A 23,490-nucleotide genomic window follows, 5' to 3' on the forward strand; every position below is an offset into this window, starting at 1 on the left:
ATCAGCGTGCGCTTGTACTCGCGCATCTTACGGTCGCGCTCCAGTTCAGGAATTAAAGTGGGCACATTGTCTTTATACCGGGGATCCAGCAGGGTGGCCACCCAGTAGTCTGCACACGTTAAAACGTGGGCAACTCTGCTGTCGTTGCGCAGGCATTGGAGCATATATTCGCTCATGTGGGCCAGGCTACCCATGGGTAAGGACAAGCTGTCCTCTGTGGGAGGCGTATCGTCATCGTCCACCGTATCCCCCCAGCCACGCACCAGTGATGGGCCTGGGCTGCCACCCCGCTGTGAACTTGCGTCATCCTCGTCCCCCTCCACCTCCTCCTCCTCATCCTCCTCGTCCTCCAGTACAGTGCCTTGGCTGGCGACTTGTGAACCTGTCCTCTGCTGCTTAAACAAACCTCCCTCTGAGCCACTTCGAACAGACTGGCCCGAAAGTGTTAGAAACGAGCCCTCATCCTCCTCCTCCTCCTCCACCTGGGCCACCTCCTCTAACATCATTGCCCTAAGTGTTTTCTCAAGGAGACATAGAAGTGGTATTGTAACGCTGATAACAGTGTCATCGCCACTGGCCATGTTGGTGGAGTACTCGAAACAGCGCAGCAGGGCACACAGGTCTCGCATGGAGGCCCAATCATTGGTGGTGAAGTGGTGCTGTTCGGCAGTACGACTGACGCGAGCGTGCTGCAGCTGAAACTCCACTATGGCCTGCTGCTGCTCGCACAGTCTCTCCAGCATGTGCAAGGTGGAGTTCCACCGGGTGGGCACGTCGCATATGAGGCGGTGAGCGGGAAGGCCGAAGTTCCGCTGTAGCGCAGACAGGCGAGCAGCGGCAGGATGTGAACGGCGGAAGCGCGCACAGACGGCCCGCACTTTATGCAGCAGCTCTGACATGTTGGGGTAGTGGTGAATGAACCTCTGCACCACCAAGTTCAGCACATGCGCCAGGCAAGGGATGTGCGTCAAACCGGCTAGTCCCAGAGCTGCCACGAGATTTCGCCCATTATCGCATACCACCAGGCCTGGCTTGAGGCCCACCGGCAGAAACCACTCGTCGGTCTGTTGTTCAATACCCCGCCACAACTCCTTTGCGCTGTGGGGCCTGTCCCCCAAACATATGAGTTTCAGAATGGCCTGCTGACGTTTACCCCGGGCTGTGCTGAAGTTGGTGGTGAAGGTGTGTGGCTGACCGGATGAGCTGGTGGAAGCAGTGGAGGAGGAAGCCGAGTAGGAGGAGGAGGCTACAGGAGGCAGAGAATGATGCCCTGCGATCCTAGGGGGCGGAAGGACGTGCGCCAAGGAACTGTCCGCCGGGGGCCCAGCCGCCACTACATTCATCCAGTGTGCAGTTAGTGAGATATAGCGTCCCTGGCCGTGCTTACTGGTCCACGTATCTGTGGTTAGGTGGATCTTGCCACAAATGGCGTTGCGCAGTGCACACTTGATTTTATCGGACACTTGCATGTGCAGGGAAGGCACGGCTGTCTTGGAGAAGTAGTGGCGGCTGGGAACCACATACTGCGGGACAGCCATGGCCATCAGCTGTTTGAAGCTGTCTGTGTCCACCAGCCGGAATGACAGCATTTCAAAGGCCAGCAGTTTAGAAATGCTGGCGTTCAGGCCAAGGGCTCGAGGGTGACTCGGGGGGAATTTGCGCTTCCTCTCTAAGGTTTGAGATATTGAGAGCTGAACGCTGCTGTGTGATATAGTGGAGACGCTAGTTGACGGTGGCGGTGGTGGTGGTGTCGGTGGCACATCCTCTGTTTGCTGCTCGGCAGGTGGCAACATTCCTCTCGAGGCGGAAGCCGAGGCAGCAGCGGTAGAGGGAGCAGGGGGAGCCTCAGCGAGTGCCTGGTTTTTAAGGTGTGTACCCCACTGCAGTTCATGCTTTGCATGTAGATGCCTGGTCATGCAGGTTGTGCTGAGGTTCAGAACGTTAATGCCTCGCCTCAGGCTCTGATGGCAGAGCGTGCAAGTCACTCGGGTCTTGTCGGTAGGACATTGTTTAAAGAAGTGCCATGCCAGGGAACTCTTTGAAGCTGCCTTTGTGGGGCTGGGTCCCTGTTGGCGATGTCCAGTAGCAGGCGAACTCTGGGGGCGGCGGCTCGTCTGCTTTGGCCCCCTGCTCCCTCTTTGGCTTCGCTGTTGTCTCGGTCTCACCACTACCTCTTCCTCTGAACTGTGAAAGTCATCGCCACGACCTTCAGTCCATGTGGGGTCTAAGACCTCATCGTCCTCTGCATCGTCTTCCACCCAGTCTCCCTCCCTGACCTCCTCCTGTTCAGTCTGCACACTGCAAAAAGACGCGGCAGTGGGCACCTGTGTTTCATCATCATCAGAGAGTCGGTGACTCTGCTGTGGTGGTATTCCCATGTCCTCTTCATCTGGAGACATAAGTGGTTGTGCGTCAGTGCATGGTATGTCTTCCTCCACTGGGGAAGGGCTAGGTGGACGCCCCTGGGAAACCCTGGAAGCAGAGTCTTCAAACAGAAGAAGAGACTGCTGCATAACTTGTGGCTCAGACCGTTTCCCTGATATGCTTGGGGGTGATGTGACAGACTGATGGGCTTGGTTTTCAGGTGCCACCTGTGCGCTTTCCGCAGAAGACTGGGTGGAAGACCATGTGGTGAACGTGCTGGAAGCACTGTCGGCCACCCAATCGATTAATGCCTGTACCTGCTCAGGCCTTACCATCCTAAGAGCGGCATTGGGCCCCACGAGATATTGCGGTACATTCTGCCGGCTAGTTGAGGGAGTTCGTTCCCTACTGTGTGCGCCTGGGGCCGAACGGCCACGTCCTCTACCAGCAACAGAGGCTCCACGGACACCACCACGACCGCGTCCTCGTCCCTTAATAGTATTTTTCTTCATTGTTGCGATTCAACTCGCACCACAATGAAATATATTATTTTTTATAAGCAAAATCCCCTCACTGGAATACTTTCAGTTTTTTGACTGTATGGATTACAGATGGAATGACTGTTATATGTGAGTACCGCTTTCTTTGACAGATTCTAGTATGGGTACATATATGTTTTCCCAACCCCAGCACATTAGTTTGCTAATTCCAGATGTATGAAACGCAGGCCTAACTGTATCTAGTATATTGAACGCCAGATAAACTAACTTGGCCTTTTTTAAATAAAAAAAAAATTCCCTCACTGGAATACTTTCAGTCTTTTGACTGTATGGATTACAGATGGAATGACTGTTATATGTGAGTACCGCTTTCTTTGACAGATTCTAGTATGGGTACATATTAGGGCTGTCGAATATAATCGATGCATCGATGCATCGCGATTCGACCCCCGGCGATTCTGCATCGATGCGGTTGCTTTAAATAATCGATGCATGTTGATGACGTCAGCGTCGCGTCCGCCGTGCAGCCGAGTCGGAAAAAAGTTTTTGGGCGCCTTCTTTCCCGCCTCCCGCTGACGTGTCAGAGGGGGTGGCCACAACATTGAGTGAGCCAGGTCTGATTGAGTGAGGAGGAGCCAGAGGCGTGGTTTCCGCGCATCTCCGGCTCCCAGTCAGACACTCAGAAGCAGGCGGCAGTGCGGACGTGCGGTGGCTGGCGGCGAGGTAAGTTCTGTCACCTATGAGTATGTAATATCTACCTCCAAAGCGCCTGCCACCTACACAGCATATACACCCACCTACCGCCTGCCACCTACACAGCTCATATTGCCGCTTCTCATACCTTTGCCGCCCGCGCCATGTTTCTTCTTTATTTTTTTCGGTTGTGTCTCTTCGTATTCTTCCCCTCCGTCTACTACAGTGGACGGAACTTTAGGTTCCGGGTCTATGAAAGGCGGTCAAACAGCGGCCCCTAGTGGCCAGTCTGGGAATGTCTACATTTATCTCACACTATTGGAGATTGCTCCCAGCAGGAGGTGATCCACACTGACAACTCTCAGCTAAGGGCAGGGATCTGAAACTGCTGGGGTGTCAGATTTACTGACAGTTACTGATCCTGCACCATCAGAGCCCCTTCACACGTGTATCAGTCCCTACTGAGAGGATGGTTATTGTGGATACAATGTAGCATACACAGGATCTATCAACCTGAAACCTCCAGGACTAACATACTGATGGTCTCTCAGGTTCTTTCACACTTGCGTTTTTCTTTTCCGGCATAGAGTTCCGTCCTAGGAGCTCAATACCGGAAAAGAACTGACCAGTTTTATCCTAATGCATTCTGAATGGAGAGCAATCCGTTCAGGAGGCATCAGTTCAGTCCCTCTTACGTTTTTTGACCGGAGAGAATACCGCAGCATGCTACAGTTTTCTCTCCTGCCAAAAATCCTGAACACTTGCCGGATCCAGCTTTAAACTTATATTGAAATGTATTAGTGCCAGATCCGGCATTAAAATTGCTGCATTGACGGATCCGTTCTTCCGATCTGCGCAGACCTTTAAATCTGTGAAAAAAATAAACACCGGATCCGTTTTTCCAGATGACACCGGAGAGACAGATCCGGTATTTCAATGCATTTGTCAGACGGATCCGCCTGACAAATGCATCCGTTTGCGTCCAGATTGCCGGAATCCTCTGAAAAACAAGGGGACTTGGGTAATAATCTTGATGCATCGTGATGCATCGCCGAATCGAATCGAATCGAATCGTGGACTTGATAATCGTAATCGCATCGAATCGTGAGACGAGTGAAGATGCGCAGCCCTAGTACATATATGTTTTCCCAACCCCAGCACATTAGTTTGCTAATTCCAGATGTATGAAACGCAGGCCTAACTGTATCTAGTATATTGAACGCCAGATAAACTAACTTGGCCTTTTTTAAATAAAAAAAATTCCCTCACTGGAATACTTTCAGTCTTTTGACTGTATGGATTACAGATGGAATGACTGTTATATGTGAGTACCGCTTTCTTTGACAGATTCTAGTATGGGTACATATATGTTTTCCCAACCCCAGCACATTAGTTTGCTAATTCCAGATGTATGAAACGCAGGCCTAACTGTATCTAGTATATTGAACGCCAGATAAACTAACTTGGCCTTTTTTAAATAAAAAAAATTCCCTCACTGGAATACTTTCAGTCTTTTGACTGTATGGATTACAGATGGAATGACTGTTATATGTGAGTACCGCTTTCTTTGACAGATTCTAGTATGGGTACATATATGTTTTCCCAACCCCAGCACATTAGTTTGCTAATTCCAGATGTATGAAACGCAGGCCTAACTGTATCTAGTATATTGAACGCCAGATAAACTAACTTGGCCTTTTTTATATAAAAAAAAAATTCCCTCACTGGAATACTTTCAGTCTTTTGACTGTATGGATTACAGATGGAATGACTGTTATATGTGAGTACCGCTTTCTTTGACAGATTCTAGTATGGGTACATATATGTTTTCCCAACCCCAGCACATTAGTTTGCTAATTCCAGATGTATGAAACGCAGGCCTAACTGTATCTAGTATATTGAACGCCAGATAAACTAACTTGGCCTTTTTTAAATAAAAAAAATTCCCTCACTGGAATACTTTCAGTCTTTTGACTGTATGGATTACAGATGGAATGACTGTTATATGTGAGTACCGCTTTCTTTGACAGATTCTAGTATGGGTACATATATGTTTTCCCAACCCCAGCACATTAGTTTGCTAATTCCAGATGTATGAAACGCAGGCCTAACTGTATCTAGTATATTGAACGCCAGATAAACTAACTTGGCCTTTTTTAAATAAAAAAAAAATTCCCTCACTGGAATACTTTCAGTCTTTTGACTGTATGGATTACAGATGGAATGACTGTTATATGTGAGTACCGCTTTCTTTGACAGATTCTAGTATGGGTACATATATGTTTTCCCAACCCCAGCACATTAGTTTGCTAATTCCAGATGTATGAAACGCAGGCCTAACTGTATCTAGTATATTGAACGCCAGATAAACTAACTTGGCCTTTTTTAAATAAATAAAAAATTCCCTCACTGGAATACTTTCAGTCTTTTGACTGTATGGATTACAGATGGAATGACTGTTATATGTGAGTACCGCTTTCTTTGACAGATTCTAGTATGGGTACATATATGTTTTCCCAACCCCAGCACATTAGTTTGCTAATTCCAGATGTATGAAACGCAGGCCTAACTGTATCTAGTATATTGAACGCCAGATAAACTAACTTGGCCTTTTTTAAATAAAAAAAATTCCCTCACTGGAATACTTTCAGTCTTTTGACTGTATGGATTACAGATGGAATGACTGTTATATGTGAGTACCGCTTTCTTTGACAGATTCTAGTATGGGTACATATATGTTTTCCCAACCCCAGCACATTAGTTTGCTAATTCCAGATGTATGAAACGCAGGCCTAACTGTATCTAGTATATTGAACGCCAGATAAACTAACTTGGCCTTTTTTAAATAAAAAAAAAATTCCCTCACTGGAATACTTTATGGCTTTTCACTGTATGGATTACAGGTGGACTGGTATTAGTAGGGGTGACACAAGCACACCCAAGTCCCTGATGTAGGATTTCTATGGCACAGACCACTATTACAAGTGATTAATGGACGTTGGGAGAGATTGTGCTGCAGCACTAGTCCCAAGATGGCCGCCGCCTATCAGCCCAGTAACATGTGCCACAAAATGGTCTGCACAACCTTTAAAAAAAATAGCCTTGGACTGTGCTGCTAAATCGCTATTGGTCTGAATCCCAGGTGTAGATGTCTGACTTGTTTGGAGCTTTGGAATGCACACTGTGGCAGCTTCTGCTGCAGCACTACAAGTCGCAAAATGGCGGCCGGCGGTCAGCCCAGGTACATGTGGATGGAAAAATCACTCTGGCCACTCTAAAAATAGCCAATCCCTATCAAAAAAGCAGCTCAGCTGCAGTTGTTCAGATGAATCACAGGTGGAGGAGAGAAATTTGCTTCCAGTTATTCAATTATCCCTGCCTATTCTCGCCCTAGCATCAGCTGCGTCTATCCCTGTTCTATTCACATCGGGAGTGAGCACGTCCCGACGTGCGCACAAGCTTATAAAGAGGCTGAGTCACATGCTGCACTTGGCCAATCACAGCCTTGCCAATAGTAGGCATGGCTGCGATGGCATCTTAGGGCAAGTAGTATGATGCATGTTGATTGGCTGCTTTGCAGCCTTTCAAAATGCGCCAAAATACATGCCGAACGACGAACCCGAACCCGAACTTTTACGAAAAAGTTCGGGTTCGGGTCCGTGTCACGAACACCCCAAAATTCGGTACGGACCCGAACTATGCTCGAACTGTTCGCTCAACACTACTTGGGACAATTGCAGCTTTTTTTGGTTCTTTTTAAACTCTAGGCCCAATCACCTCCTAATATTGCATGTATGCAAACAAGCTGGTAAACCTAAGTTAGACCTATCTTCATATCAATAAATATTTAATTAATTATTGTACTGCTAGTTATTATTTTATTCCTCTGCAAATTCACTTTAACAACTAATACTGAAGAGATCTGTTTATTTCTTTTTTCCTTTATTTTAGATTCCAGAAAGTTCATATGTTTACAAATGGAAATAATTTGCCTTGGTGCCCGCTTCTAGCAGCAATGACATGCTGTCACTCGTTGATCATTTTGGATGGGAAAATACAGGGAGATCCTATGGACCTCAAGATGTTTGAAGGCACAAATTGGGTAATGCTGTACACTAATAGGAGAAATAGAACATACAACTAACTGATTTATTTGCTACCATGAAACTAGTAAAAATAAAATTAAAATAAAATAAAAAAAGGCTATTATAATACAGCATTTAAATACTTAGTAGTAAGAAAAACAAATAACGGTACTCACCATAGTGTTCACTTTGCAGCTTTATTGGAAATAAAAAAGGATGGGACACAGGCACTGCACAAAAAATCAGGCAACAGCTGCTTTGCGCACCTTGCGCTTTAGCAAGCCTAATGTGAACCGGTGTGGGTTTGAGATAAATACTTCTCTCCCCCTCTTTTTTCCTCCACCATCCGGTCACATGACCATGCAGAGGTGAATAATAAATATATCAATTAAAAATAATAACACCACATCATAGTGCAAATCCATACATCAAATCACACCCACCCGCATAAAAACATATTAACCACCTCAGCCCCTATAGCTTAAACACCCTTAATGACTAGGCCACTTTTTACACTTCTGACCTACACTACTTTCACCATTTATTGCTCGGTCATGCAACTTACCACCCAAATGAATTTTACCTCCTTTTCTTCTCACTAATAGAGCTTTCATTTGGTGGTATTTCATTGCTGCTGACATTTTTACTTTTTTTGTTATTAATCGAAATTTAACGATTTTTTTGCAAAAAAATGACATTTTTCACTTTCAGTTGTAAAATTTTGCAAAAAAAAACGACATCCATATATAAATTTTTCTCAAAATTTATTGTTCTACATGTCTTTGATAAAAAAAAATGTTTGGGTAAAAAAAAAATGGTTTGGGTAAAAGTTATAGCGTTTACAAACTATGGTACAAAAATGTGAATTTCCGCTTTTTGAAGCAGCTCTGACTTTCTGAACACCTGTCATGTTTCCTGAGGTTCTACAATGCCCAGACAGTACAAACACCCCACAAATGACCCCATTTCGGAAAGTAGACACCCTAAGGTATTCGCTGATGGGCATAGTGAGTTCATAGAACTTTTTATTTTTTGTCACAAGTTAGTGGAAACGATGATTTTATTTTTTTCTTACAAAGTCTCATATTCCACTAACTTGTGACAGAAAAAAAAACTTCTATGAACTCACTATGCCCATCAGCGAATACCTTGGGGTGTCTTCTTTCCAAAATGGGGTCACTTGTGGGGTAGTTATACTGCCCTGGCATTCTAGGGGCCCAAATGTGTGGTAAGTAGTTTGAAATCAAAATGTGTAAAAAATGACCGGTGAAATCCGAAAGGTGCTCTTTGGAATGTGGGCCCCTTTGCCCACCTAGGCTGCAAAAAAGTGCCACACATGTGGTATCACCGTACTCAGGAGAAGTTGGGGAATGTGTTTTGGGGTGTCATTTTACATATACCCATGCTGGGTGAGATAAATATCTTGGTCAAATGCCAACTTTGTATAAAAAAATGGGAAAAGTTGTCTTTTGCCAAGATATTTATCTCACCCAGCATGGGTATATGTAAAATGACACCCCAAAACACATCCCCCAACTTCTCCTGAGTACGGAGATACCACATGTGTGACACTTTTTTGCAGCCTAGGTGGGCAAAGGGGCCCATATTCCAAAGAGCACCTTTCGGATTTCATTGGTCATTTTTTACACATTTTGATTTCAAACTTCTTACCACACATTTGGGCCCCTAGAATGCCAGGGCAGTATAACTACCCCACAAGTGACCCCATTTTGGAAAGAAGACACCCCAAGGTATTTTGTGATGGGCATAGTGAGTTCATGGAAGTTTTTATTTTTTGTCACAAGTTAGTGGAATATGAGATTTTGTAAGGGAAAAAAATAAATAAAAATATCATCATTTTCCGCTAACTTGTGACAAAAAATATGAAATTCTAGGAACTCGCCATGCCCCTCACGGAATACCTTGGGGTGTCTTCTTTCCAAAATGGGGTCACTTGTGGGGTAGTTATACTGCCCTGGCATTTTCCAGGGGCCCTAATGTGTGGTAAGTAGGTAAATGACCTGTGAAATCCGAAAGGTGCTCTTTGGAATGTGGGCCCCTTTGCCCACCTAGGCTGCAAAAAAGTGTCCCACATGTGGTATCTCCGTACTCAGGAGAAGTTGGGCAATGTGTTTTGGGGTGTCATTTTACATATACCCATGCTGGGTGAGATAAATATCTTGGTCAAATGCCAACTTTGTATAAAAAAAATGGGAAAAGTTGTCTTTTGCCAAGATATTTCTCTCACCCAGCATGGGTATATGTAAAATGACACCCCAAAACACATTGCCCAACTTCTCCTGAGTACAGCGATACCACATGTGTGACACTTTTTTGCAGCCTAGATGGGCAAAGGGGCCCACATTCCAAAGAGCACCTTTCGGATTTCACCGGCCATTTTTTACAGATTTTGATTTCAAACAACTTTTCACGCATTCGGCCCCTAAAATGCCAGGGCAGTATAACTACCCCACAAGTGACCCCATTTTGGAAAGACACCCCAAGGTATTTCGTGATGGGCATAGTGAGTTCATGGAAGTTTTTATTTTTTGTCACAAGTTAGTGGAATATGAGACTTTGTAAGGAAAAAAAAAAAAATCATCATTTTCCTCTAACTTGTGACAAAAAATATAAAATTCTAGGAACTCGCCATGCCCCTCATGGAATACCTTGGGGTGTCTTCTTTCCAAAATGGGGTCACTTGTGGGGTAGTTATACTGCCCTGGCATTTTCCAGGGGCCCTAATGTGTGGTAAGTAGGTAAATGACCTGTGAAATCCTAAAGGTGCTCTTTGGAATGTGGGCCCCTTTGCCCACCTAGGCTGCAAAAAAGTGTCACATATGTAGTATCTCCGTACTCAGGAGAAGTTGGGAAATGTGTTTTGGGGTGTCATTTTACATATACCCATGCTGGGTGAGATAAATATCTTGGCAAAAGACAACTTTTCCCATTTTTTTATACAAAGTTGGCATTTGACCAAGATATTTATCTCACCCAGCATGGTTATATGTAAAATGACTCCCCAAAACACATTGCCCAACTTCTCCTGAGTACGGCGATACCACATGTGTGACACTTTTTTGCAGCCTAGATGCGCAAAGGGGCCCACATTCCTTTTATGAGGGCATTTTTAGACATTTGGATCCCAGACTTCTTCTCACGCTTTAGGGCCCCTAGAATGCCAGGGCAGTATAAATACCCCACATGTGACCCCATTTTGGAAAGAAGACACCCCAAGGTATTCAATGAGGGGCATGGCGAGTTCATCGAAAAAAAAATAATTTGGCACAAGTTAGCGGAAATTAATTGTATTATTTTTTTTCTCACAAAGTCTCCCTTTCCGCTAACTTGAGACAAAAATTTCAATCTTTCATGGACTCAATATGCCCCTCACGGAATACCTGGGGGTGTCTTCTTTCCGAAATGGGGTCACATGTGGGGTATTTATACTGCCCTGGCATTCTAGGGGCCCTAAAGCGTGAGAAGAAGTATGGAATATAAATGTCTAAAAATTTTTACGCATTTGGATTCCGTGAGGGGTATGGTGAGTTCATGTGAGATTTTATTTTTTGACACAAGTTAGTAGAATATGAGACTTTGTAAGAAAAAAATAAATAATTTCCGCTAACTTGGGCCAAAAAAATGTCTGAATGGAGCCTTACAGGGGGGTGATCAATGACAGGGGGGTGATCAATGACAGGGGGGTGATCAGAGAGTCTATATGGGGTGATAACCCCCCTGTCATTGATCACCCCCTATAAGGCTCCATTCAGATGTCCGTATGTGTTTTGCGGATCCGATCCATGTATCTGTGGATCCGTAAAAATCATACGGACATCTGAATGCAGCCTTACAGGGGGGTGATCAATGACAGGGGGGTGATCAATGACAGGGGGGGTGATCAGGGAGTCTATATGGGGTGATCACCCCCCCTGTAAGGCTCCATTCAGACGCCTGTATGTGTTTTGCGGATCCGATCCATCTATCAGTGGATCCGTAAAAATCATGCGGACTTCTGAATGGAGCTTTACAGGGGGGTGATCAATGACAGGGGGGTAATCAATGACAGGGGGGTGATCAGGGAGTCTATATGGGGTGATCACCACAGTCATTGATCACGCCCCTGTAAGGCTCCATTCAGACGTCCGTATGCATTTTGCGGATCCGATCCATCTATCAGTGGATTCCGTAAAAATCATGCGGACGTCTGAATGGAGCTTTACAGGGGGGTGATCAATGTCAGGGGGGTAATCAATGACAGGGTGTGATCAGGGAGTCTATATGGGGTGATCACCACAGTCATTGATCACGCCCCTGTAAGGCTCCATTCAGACGTCCGTATGCGTTTTGCGGATCCGATCCATCTATCAGTGGATCCGTAAAAATCATGCGGACGTCTAAATGGAGCTTTACAGGGGGGTGATCAATGACAGGGGGGTAATCAATGACAGGGGGGTGATCAGGGAGTCTATATGGGGTGATCACCACAGTCATTGATCACGCCCCTGTAAAGCTCCATTCAGACATCCATATGCATTTTGCGGATCCGATCCATCTATCAGTGGATCCGTAAAAATCATGCGGACGTCTGAATGGAGCTTTACAGGGGGGTGATCAATGACAGGGGGGTAATCAATGACAGGGGGGTGATCAGGGAGTCTATATGGGGTGATCAGGGGTGATCAGGGGCTAATAAGGGGTTAATAAGTGACAGGGGGGGTGTAGTGTAGTGTGGTGCTTGGTACTACATATTGCTGAGCTATCTGTGTCCTCTGGTGGTCGATCCAAACAAAAGGGACCACCAGAGGACCAGGTAGCAGGTATATTAGACGCTGTTATCAAAACAGCGTCTAATATATCTGTTAGGGGTTAAAAAAATCACATCTCCAGCCTGCCAGCGAACGATCGCCGCTGGCAGGCTGGAGATCCACTCGCTTACCTTCCGATCCTGTGAACGCGCGTGCCTGTGTGCGCGCGTTCACAGGAAATCTTGCATCTCGCGAGAGGACGCGCCGGCGCGTCCAGGCGGAATGAATCAACCACTTCCAGGACGCGTCGCTGCGTTCGGCGGTCCGGAGGTGGTTAAATAAAGATGGCAAGATCGTTCTTGTCATTGAGTCCAAGCGGGCCCATAGCATTAGTTTTAATAATCCAGGCTGCTTCTCTCTGTAGGAGGAGACGCTTCCTATCTCCCCCCTCACTGACATAAAGACTAGTGTTGATCACGAATATTCGAATTGTGAATTTTAATCGCGAATATTTAGAATATTGCAAAGTATATTCGTAATCGCGAATATTCGATTTTTTTTTTAAATACCAGTTCATGCGAATTGTTATGCTAATTTTCGCAATCAAGAAAATAATGCCTAGAGATCATAAATTCGCGAATTCTCGAATATATGTTGCGAATATTCGCACAAATATTCGCGAAATATCGCAAATTCGAATATTGCCCCTGCCGCTCATCACTAATAAAGACCACCTCCAATCCTGCACATTTTCAGAAATTTTTATTACCTTTATGTTGTATGTGGTTAATGAATCGCGTGGTTCCTACTCCTGTGTCTATAGATTTTTTATGTTCCCTAAAACTGTCATATATGTTGGGGTCTGAGAGTTTTACCAATATAACATTTTCCGCACAGGCAAAAGATTACATATACCACATATTGCGTTTTGCTTCATATAAAACTTTTAACAAAATGCTGCACCCCCCTATTGTAAGGAATTTGGACTTATACATAAATCTACACATGGAGCACCTGCCACATGCAAAATTACCTTTAGGGGTACATTTTCCCAAACAGTTAGCATCAAATGTCTGCAAATTACTCCTCACTGTCGCTCTACCTATGGTACCACTTCTCCTAAAGCAAATTATGGAATTTATCATAGTTTTAGCCTTAAGGGATTCATCTTGCACCAGCAAGATAACATAAAATCTAATTTGATACAAGTTAGCGAGAACAATTTAGAGTCAGTTTGGGTTACCGTGCAGCTTGATAATCATAAGGTAACTCGTGTAGGTGTGATATATAGACCACCTAGCCAAGTCAAAGAATTAGATGATCTACTAGTTGAGGAAATAGCTAAAATGACATTGAAGGGGGAAGTTATCATTATGGGAGACTTCAATCTTCCAGATGTAAACTGGAAAACCAAAATAGCTAGTTCTGCCAGGAGTACAGATATTCTAAATTCCCTACTAGGATTATCTCTACAGCAAGTAGTGGAGGAGCCAACCCGGAAGGAGGCCATTTTAGATTTAGTATTCACAAATGGGAATTTGGTGTCTGATATTACTGTAGGGGAAAGCTTGGGATCTAGTGATCATCAGTCAGTGTGGTTTACTATAAGTACAGTGACTGAGTCACACCACACAAAAACAAAAGTTTTAGATTTTAGAAAAACCGACTTTTCTAAAATTATCAGACTGGAACAGTTTCATTGGAGTCCAGGAGAAATGGGACTACTTAAAAGTGGCACTATTGAAGGCAACAGAAGATTGCATTAGGCTTGTCAGTAAAAGCAAAAGAAGGAAGAGACCACTGTGGTACTCAGCAGAAGTGGCCAAAATCATTAAAAACAAAAAGATAGCATTTAGGAATTATAAAAAAAACAAAAAACGAGGATGACAGACAAATTTATAAGATTAGGCAGAGAGAGGCCAAACAAGTTATAAGAGCTTCCAAAGCACAGGCAGAAGAGAAATTAGCTCAGTCAGGAAAAGAGGGCCGGAAGGCATTCTTCAGATACATAAATGAAAAAAGGAAACTAAAACAAGGAATTACCAAATTAAAACAAAAGAAGGAAGGTATATGGAAGAAGATAAAGAACTAGCTTACTGCCTCAATGAATATTTCTGTTCAGTTTTTACAAAGGAAAATGAAGGAGAAGGACCTCAGTTAGGAAAGAAGACTGATGAATCTTTTGATGCATGTGCCTTTACAGAGGAAGAGGTTCTAAGTCAGCTGTCTAAAATTAATACAAATAAGTCACAGGGGCCTGATGGGATACACCCAAAGCTATTAAAAGAGCTCAGCGGTGAACTAGCAAAACCATTAACAGATTTATTTAACCAATCACTGGCAACAGGAGTCGTCCCAGAAGATTGGAAATTAGCAAATGTTGTGCCCATTCACAAGAAAGGTAGTAGGGAGGAATCGGGCAACTATAGGCCAGTAAGCCTGACATCAATAGTGGGGAAATTAATGGGAACCATACTTAAGGAGAGGATTGTGGAACATCTAAAATCCCATGGATTGAAAGATGAAAAACAGCATGGGTTTACTTCGGGGAGATCATGTCAAACTAATCTTATTGATTTTTTCGATTGGGTGACTAAAATAATAGATGGAGGAGGTGCAGTAGACATCGCTTATCTAGACTTAAGTAAGGCTTTTGATACTGCCCCACATAGAAAGCTTATCAATAAAGTGCAGTCTTTGGGCTTGGACTCCCATATTGTTGAATGGATTAGGCAGTGGCTGAGGGACAGGCAACAGAGGGTTGTAGTCAATGGAGTATATTCAGACCAAGGTCTTGTTACCAGTGGGGTACCTCAGGGATCTGTTCTGGGACCCATATTGTTTAATATCTTTATCAGCGAAATTGCAGAAGACCTCGATGGTAAGGTGTGTCTTTTTGCTGATGACACAAAGATTTGTAACAGGGTTGATGTTCCTGGAGGGATACACCAAATGGAAAAGGACTTAGGAAAACTAGAGGAATGGTCAAAAATATGGCAACTAAAATTTAATGTTGATAAGTGCAAGATAATGCACCTGGGACGTAAAAACCCAAGAGCAGAATATAAAATCAGTGATACAGTCCTAACCTCAGTATCTGAGGAAAGGGATTTAGGGGTCATTATTTCAGAAGACTTAAAGGTAGGCAGACAATGTCATAGAGCAGCAGGAAATGCTAGCAGAATGCTTGGGTGTATAGGGAGAGGAATTACCAGAAGAAAGAGGGAGGTGCTCATGCCGCTCTACAGAGCACTAGTGAGACCTCATTTGGAGTATTGTGCTCAGTACTGGAGACCATATCTCCAGAAGGATATTGATACTTTGGAGAGAGTTCAGAGAAGAGCTACTAAACTAGTACATGGATTGCAGGATAAAACTTACCAGGAAAGATTAAAGGACCTTAACATGTATAGCTTGGAAGAAAGACGAGACAGAGGGGATATGATAGAAACTTTTAAATACATAAAGGGAATCAACAAGGTAAAAGAGGAGAGAATATTTAAAAGAAGAAAAACTGCTACAAGAGGACATAGTTTTAAATTAGAGGGGCAAAGGTTTAAAAGTAATATCAGGAAGTATTACTTTACTGAGAGAGTAGTGAATGCATGGAATAGCCTTCCTGCAGAAGTGGTAGCTGCAAATACAGTGGAGGAGTTTAAGCATGCATGGGATAGGCATAAGGCCATCCTTCATATAAGATAGGGCCAGGGGCTATCCATAGTATTTAGTATATTGGGCAGACTGGATGGGCCAAATGGTTCTTATCTGCCGACACATTCTATGTTTCTATGTTTCTATGTGCCAGTTATTTAGGATTGCTTCTCTAATGAGGGGAGCCATGGGCGTATAGTCAAATGTGAATAAAGCCCTAGTATTTTCTTGCTTATGGCATATATTCTTTCTCTTTTTCTTTTTCCTAATGCAGTCCTTTTGTTTTAAACCAATCACTCTCTGATGAGCTGTAGCAATGACATGATCGGGATAACCCCTTTGTAAAAAGCGGGACTTAAGATCTATACACTGTCTTTAGAAATCATCGTCATCTGACACAATTCTCCTCAGTCGAAGGAATTGCCCATAAGGAACTGCCTTTCTGACATGGGGCGGATGAAAACTGTCATAACGCAGCAAAATGTTAGCGAAGGTAGATTTTCTGAAAACACTAGTACAAATATCTCCATATTTTGCACTAATTTTCACATCCAAAAAATCTAACTCACTGCTGTGAATCTGACTAGTGAACCTCATATTCATATCATTAGTGGTATTGAGGAATTCCACAAATTCATGAAAATGTGTCTGAATCCCTGTCCATATTATAAATATATCATCGATACATCTAAAAAATACCCTGATATATTGCACAAACGGATTATTGACTGTATACACAAATTTTTCCTGAAGGGCAGCTAAAAATAAATTGGCAAAAGTGCATGAGACAGGTGTCCCCATCGCGGTTCCTGATACTTGGCGATACCACTTGCGATTAAATGTGAAGGCATTATGGGTGAGAATAAATCTCAAAGCTTGTACAATGGAGTCATTATTTCCACAGCACTTCCTTAGGTAAAAAAGTGTAATTTATTCACCATTTGCTGGTGAATAAATTACACTTTTTTACCTAAGGAAGTGCCGTGGACATTTTGTTATTTACATATATTATTATATATTTAGAATATATAATATATTATAATAACACTATCTCTCTACTGGTGCCAAATGGCTTCTAGTGAATGAGGGAGAGCAGGCCAAGCTATATACTCACACTAATTAAAATCAGCCTGTGGTACCAGGAGATCCATTTGGCACCAGGAGAGGTATAGTGTGGACTCTAATTGCAGTCTTTGGTGGCCATTTGGCACAAGGAGAGGTGTGTAGTGGGCTCGGCATGAATGTTGGTACCTGCATTCCTTGGATATAATGGAGGCCATTTTGGCACCAAAGATGACAGAAATTAAAGCGGCCTAGCATGCATGTGGAACCTACACTCCCTGAATTGTATGGTAGCCGTCATGGCACATAACAGGTAGAATTTAGTGTTAGGAACCCATCTTACAGAGATCACCTTGACGTGCGGCAGACGGGCTCAAATAATTTTGTACAAAATGTATTTGCCAAGCATCTCTAATTTATAAGTATAGCATTAGCAATTATTATGCATTTTTGTACTTTATTTGGTTTACAGAGAGCTGTTGCATTGCATGTTTTGTTTTACAGAATATTTGTTGAAGACATTTCTGTGAAAAATGTGATCAATGTGATCAATATATAATAGCTGTTCCAAATAGTCAATACATACTACTGTACATCACCAAAGTAAATAAATTCTACCAACTAGGGACTGCTTACAGAGAGGCTGCACAGGGGCCTGGAGGAAGGCTGCAATAATTATCTTTCCTCTGTTTTTGGTGGATACATAATTATTGTAGCCAGTAGGTGGCAGCATCACGCATGCTGGTCTTGAAGTACCATGGGACTGTGGGTGAGAAACATGAGTGGAGGAGACAGAGAGAGAATGTGTGGACCCTGGTATTCTTCTATACAAACCAGGACAGGAGCTGGACAATTTCAGAAGGCAGTGCATATTTAAAGGGAGGATAGGGGACTTTGAATGGATATTCACTTTAGGAGTGCATAGGATAGGGGTGCAGGGTGCGAGTGGTAAGAATATTAGGTAATTAAAGGAGTTGTCCAGGTGAATATAATAGCTGCAAAATATGCCACCTCTGCGGACCATAAAGGTCTTTGCTTACATGACAGTAGTTATCATCGAAACATGAATGCTTCTGCCAGTCACTTGCTGCAGTGATGATGCCAATAAGTAAGGCATGTTTACACTGTGGTCAGTGATTGGCTGCAGTGGTCATGTGCTGTCATGTAAGCAGCAACATCCAGTGCAGTTTTTTCGCAGATGGTGTCCGCTGCGGACTGTTAAATTATCCGCGCCACATCTCCTGTTTAAAGTCTGCGCTTTCCTAAAATATCAGTGACATCCAGTGCAGTTTTTTTGTAGACACTGCAAACTGTGAAATTACCTGTGGTACCTGTCCTGTATGACATTTGCTAATTACAAATACTGTTGTAAACTTTTTTGCACATACACCTCCAAAACATGACATACTTTCAAAAATATATCATTTAAAAAGAAGAAGGCAAGCAGTAGGGGACAGGGAAGTGGCCATGATGCTGATGGTGCACGCAGAGGCCGTGGCCCTGGGCGTGGAGAAACTGTGCCTGCTGCCAGAGCACAAGAAAAACAATCATCCAAGATACCTAGCTTCAAGTCCCAGATTGCAGGGCGGCGCAGGAGACCACTCTTGGAGTGAGCCCATAGCGGGCAGGTGGTCGGTTGAATTGCAGCAGAAAATGCTTCCAGTTGGTTAAGCACCACCCTGTCTTCTACCAAGTCCAGTCTCAGTAGCCAGGAGTAGAGATGTCCCGAACTATTCGGCAGCGAACAGATCCCGGCGAACATAGCTTGTTCGCGTTCGCCGCGGCGGGCGAACATATGCGATGTTCGGTCCGCCCCCTATACATCATCATTGAACAAACTTTGACCCTGTACCTCACAGTCAGCAGACACATTCCAGCCAATCAGCATACCCTCCCTCCCAGACCCTCCCACCTCCTATCAAAAAGCAAGGACAGCATCCATCTTAGATTCATTCTGAAGCTGCAGTGTCACAAATTTGACTAAGTTGTAATCGCAATGCGATTAATACAGGTTATATTAATCGCATTGCAAATTTAACTTAGAGCTGGGTTCCTAATGGTTACAGTGGCGTTGCTATGGCTGATGTCACCCAGTGCGGTAGAAAATTGTGTCATCCCTGCCCCCCCCTTCCCCCCCGAAGCCATAATAAAGAGATAAAGGGGAAAGAAAAGAAGTCACTAAGTCAGCTCCAATCAGATATCTGCTTAGACCCAGAGTCTTGGTCTATGTGCAGATATCTGATTGGAGCTGACTTCTTATTTTCTCTTTTGCACATAAACGTTTAAACTATATTCCTTAGTACACACCATGTGGGTCTATATTTATGAGGGCCCCCCTGAGCAAAGATTAGTAAATGTGGCCGGGTGGCCCCAGCCCACAGTTCAACCCAACCCCTTATGTCTCCTGGCCTGGGGCCGTCTCTATAATAATCCACCAGTAATTTATGAATGGGGTTAGGTTATTAACTTATTATTATTGGGGTATTATTAAAATAATTTGGTCTATAAAGTCAGAGCCGCTCTACCTACCTCCTCCTCCCGGCACCAGAGACTCCTGCAGGGCAGCTGCCGCGGCGCCCCGCCACTCACCAGGCTGCAGTGAGTCACACCCCCGTCCCCCTTTACCACGTGACGGCGCGACGTGCTTGCTTGCTTGCGAAGTTTAGAAGTTTAACTTGTGACTTGAGTGAGAACTCCTGCGCCGGCGGGCACCCACCGCACCCCCCTCACAACGCCACTGAATGGTTGTATTGCTAGAATATAACGAAGATTGAGAATATAGTGCTATATTCGTTATATTCGTCAATTCTAGCAATACAACCATTATGAACTCAGATCTAAGATGTAATCGCAATGCGATTAATACAGGTTATATTAATCGCATTACGAATTCAACTTAGAGCTGGGTTCCTAATGGTTGTATTGCTAGAATATAACGAAGATTGAGAATATAGTGCTATATTCGTTATATTCGTCAATTCTAGCAATACAACCATTATGAACTGAGATCTAAGTTGTAATCGCAATACGATTAATACAGGTTATATTAATCACATTGCAAATTCAACTTAGAGCTGGGTTCCTAATGGTTGTATTGCTAGAATATAACGAAGATTGAGAATATAGTGCTATATTCGTTATATTCGTCAATTCTAGCAATACAACCATTATGAACTCAGATCTAAGTTGAATTCGCAATGCGATTAATGCAGGTTATATTAATCGCATTGCGAATTCAACTTACCACACTCTGCGTCAACTACGTAATTTTCCATGGGAGTTTTGCCATGGTTCCCCCTCCGGCATGCCACAGTCCAGGTGTTAGTCCACTTGAAACAACTTTTCCATCACTATTGTGGCCAGAAAGAGTCCATGTGGGTTTTAAAATTGGCCAATCCCCTGTCAAAGGCGCAGGCCTGGATGCCTCCCACCCTGCACCTGGACCTTCGCAAGCACCATCAGCGACCACATCCTCTTCCGTGTCCCAGCGCAGCATCCAAATGTCCTTACCCCAGGCCTTTGAATGCAAGCAAAAATACCCAGCCACCCACCCACAGGACATAGCACTTAATGCGCAACCTTCCAAATTACTGGCCCTGGAAATGTTGCCATTTAGGCTGGGTGGACACTGAGGCCTTCCGCAGCCTAATGTCAGAGACCGCCCCGCATTACGCAGTCCCCAGCCGCCACTATTTTTCAAGGTGTGCCGTGCCATTCTTACACCAATATGTGTCCCGTAGCATCAAACATGCTTGGACCAACGCAGTTACTGGCAAGGTCCACTTAATCACGGACACATGGACAAGTTCATTCGGACAGGGACTCTACTTTTCCCTGACGGCACATTGGGTGAATGTTGTGGAAGCTGGGAGTGAGTCGTACCTTGGGATGGCACAGATGCTACCGACACAAAGGATTGCAGGCCCTACGTCGATCAGGGTTTCCGCCAGGACCTACATTAGTGGCTCCAACCCCCACTTCTCCTCATCCGCCTCCTCCTCCACTTCCACCTCCGAATTATCTACATGCAGCACCAGTCAGTCATCAGTCGGTAGCTGGAAGCAGTGTAGCACTGCAGTGGGGAAGCGGCAACAGGCCGTGCTGAAGCTGATATGCTTAGGGGACAAACAGCACACTGCCGCAGAGCTGTGTCAGGGAATAAGAGACCAGACTGAGCTGTGGCTCTCGCCACTCAATCTAGAACCAGGCATGGTTGAGTCTGATAATGGCCGTAACTTGGTGGCGGCTTTGGAGCTCGGCAAGCTTAGACACATCCCATGCCTTGCCCATGTCTTCAACCCTGTGGTTCAGCGGTTTCTCAAAACCTACCCAAATTTGCCTGAGCTACTGGTGAAGGAGCGACGAGTGTGTGCACATTTCCGCAAGTCAACAACAGCTTTAGCAGCTCTGTCAACACAGCAGCGCTTGAAATTGCCAGCTCACCGGCTGTTGTGCGAAGTGAGCACGTGCTGGAACTTGACGTTCCACATGTTGGCCAGGCTTTGTGAGCAGCAGAGGGCAGTAGTGGAATACCAGCTGCAACATGGTCGTCGCCTTTTCAGTCAGCTTCCGCTATTCACAAGCGAGGAGTGGGCATGGATGTCTGACCTCTGTGAGGTTTTAATAAATATTGAGGAATCAACACAGATGGTGAGTGGCGATAACGCTATTATCAGTGTAACCATCCCATTTCTGTGTCTATTTAAATGCTCGCTTCTCACAATTAAGGACGACACTTTACATGTGGAAGAGGTGGAAATGGGTTATTTCACATTATACTGGGTGATAGCCAGACCACCCTCAGTTCGTCTTCTCAGCGCGAATTGGACAATGAAAAGGAGGAGGAGGAGCAGGAGATGGTTACCTCTGCTACAGAGGGTAGTACCAATGGAAGTTTAATTCCACCTGTTCAGCGTGGGTAGGCAAAAGAGGATGAAGAGGATGAGGAGATTGAGAGTGATCCTCCTGATGATGACAGCAAAGTCTTGCCTGTTGGTACTCTGGCACACATGGCTGACTTCATGTTAGGCTGCCTTTCACGCGACTCACACGTTATATGCATTTAAGACAACACAGATTACCCTTCTGGACCCCCTCTACAAAGATAACTTCTCATCTCTCATTCCTCTGGTGGAGAGGACGAGCAAAACGGTGCAATACCAGAAGATCCTTGTTGAAAAATTGCTCCAAATTATTCCATCTGACAACGCTGGCGGCAGAGTCCGTAGTTCCTTGGCCAACTGAGGAGGGGAGACAAGTGGAACACACAGCAGTTCCAAAAGAGGCAGGGCAACACTCTCCAAAGCCTGGGACACTTTCATGACGCCCTGCCAGCACCCTTACCCTGATGCGCAGCCTACTGTCACAAGGAGAGAAAATTTTTGGAAGATGGTGGAGTACATAGCAGACCGTGTCAACGTCCTCAATGATCCTTCAGTGCCTTACAACTACTAAGTGTCCAAGCTGGCACGTGGCAGGAACTGGCGCTCTGCGCTTTGGAGGTGCTGGCCTGCCCTGCCGCTAGCGTTTTGTCTGAGCGGGCATTTTGTGCTGCTGGTGGCATTATAACAGATAAGCGTATCCGTCTGTCAACTGAAAATGCTGACTCTTATAAAAATGAACAAGGCCTGGATTGACCATGACTTCTCGACTCCACCAGAGGAAAGCGGCTAAATACAAAGGCACTTTAAAAGTTTTGTTTATAATGTACTGAATACACTGTATTCCCAATGCACCCCTTCCACCACAAACAATGGTATATGGTTGAATCTTTCTTTTCTCATCCTCCTCCTCCTCTTCCATCATATCAACATGCTTATTCATCTCATATATATGCCCTTCAAATATAATGTTTTACAGGATCAGCTTACCTGCAGGCCCTCGCATATAATTTTTAGAGGATCATCTCAGCTGCAGGCCCTCGCATAAAATTTTTTAGAGTGTCAGCTCAGCTGCATGCCCTCGCATATAATTTTTTTAGAGTGTCAGCTCAGCTGCATGCCCTCGCATATCATTTTTTAGAGGGTCAGCTCAGCTGCAGGCCCTCGCATATAATTTTTTAGAGGTCAGCTCACCAGCAGGCCCACAACTCAAATCTTTTACAGGGTCAGCTCACCTGAAGGCCCTCACATTTAATTTTTTAGAGGGTCAACTTACCTGCAGGCCCGCACCTCAAATCATTTACAGGGTCAGCTCACCTGAATTCCCTCGCATATAATTTTTTAGAGGGTCAGCTCACCTGCAGGTCCTTGCATACAATGTTTTACAGGGTCAGCTCACCAGCAGGTGCTCGCATAAAATTTTTTACAGGGTCAGCTCAGCTGCAGGCCCTCGCATATAATTTTTTAGAGGTCAGCTCACCAGCAGGCCCACAACTCAAATCTTTTA

The 23,490-nt window shown here is 44.5% G+C and overlaps 1 protein-coding gene across 1 annotated transcript in view; it reads left to right on the plus strand.

Annotated features, from left to right (window-relative positions):
* Positions 1-23,490, plus strand: part of LOC120997965 (probable cation-transporting ATPase 13A4) — a 216,057-nt gene that overhangs the window by 94,553 nt on the left and 98,014 nt on the right. Inside the window, exon 14 of the mRNA XM_040428349.1 lies at positions 7,509-7,659. Within this exon, the coding sequence (XP_040284283.1) occupies positions 7,509-7,659 (151 nt within the window). The remainder of the gene's footprint in view (positions 1-7,508; positions 7,660-23,490) is intronic.

This window comes from Bufo bufo, chromosome 4, assembly GCF_905171765.1.
Source record: "Bufo bufo chromosome 4, aBufBuf1.1, whole genome shotgun sequence".
Lineage (NCBI taxonomy): Eukaryota > Metazoa > Chordata > Amphibia > Anura > Bufonidae > Bufo > Bufo bufo.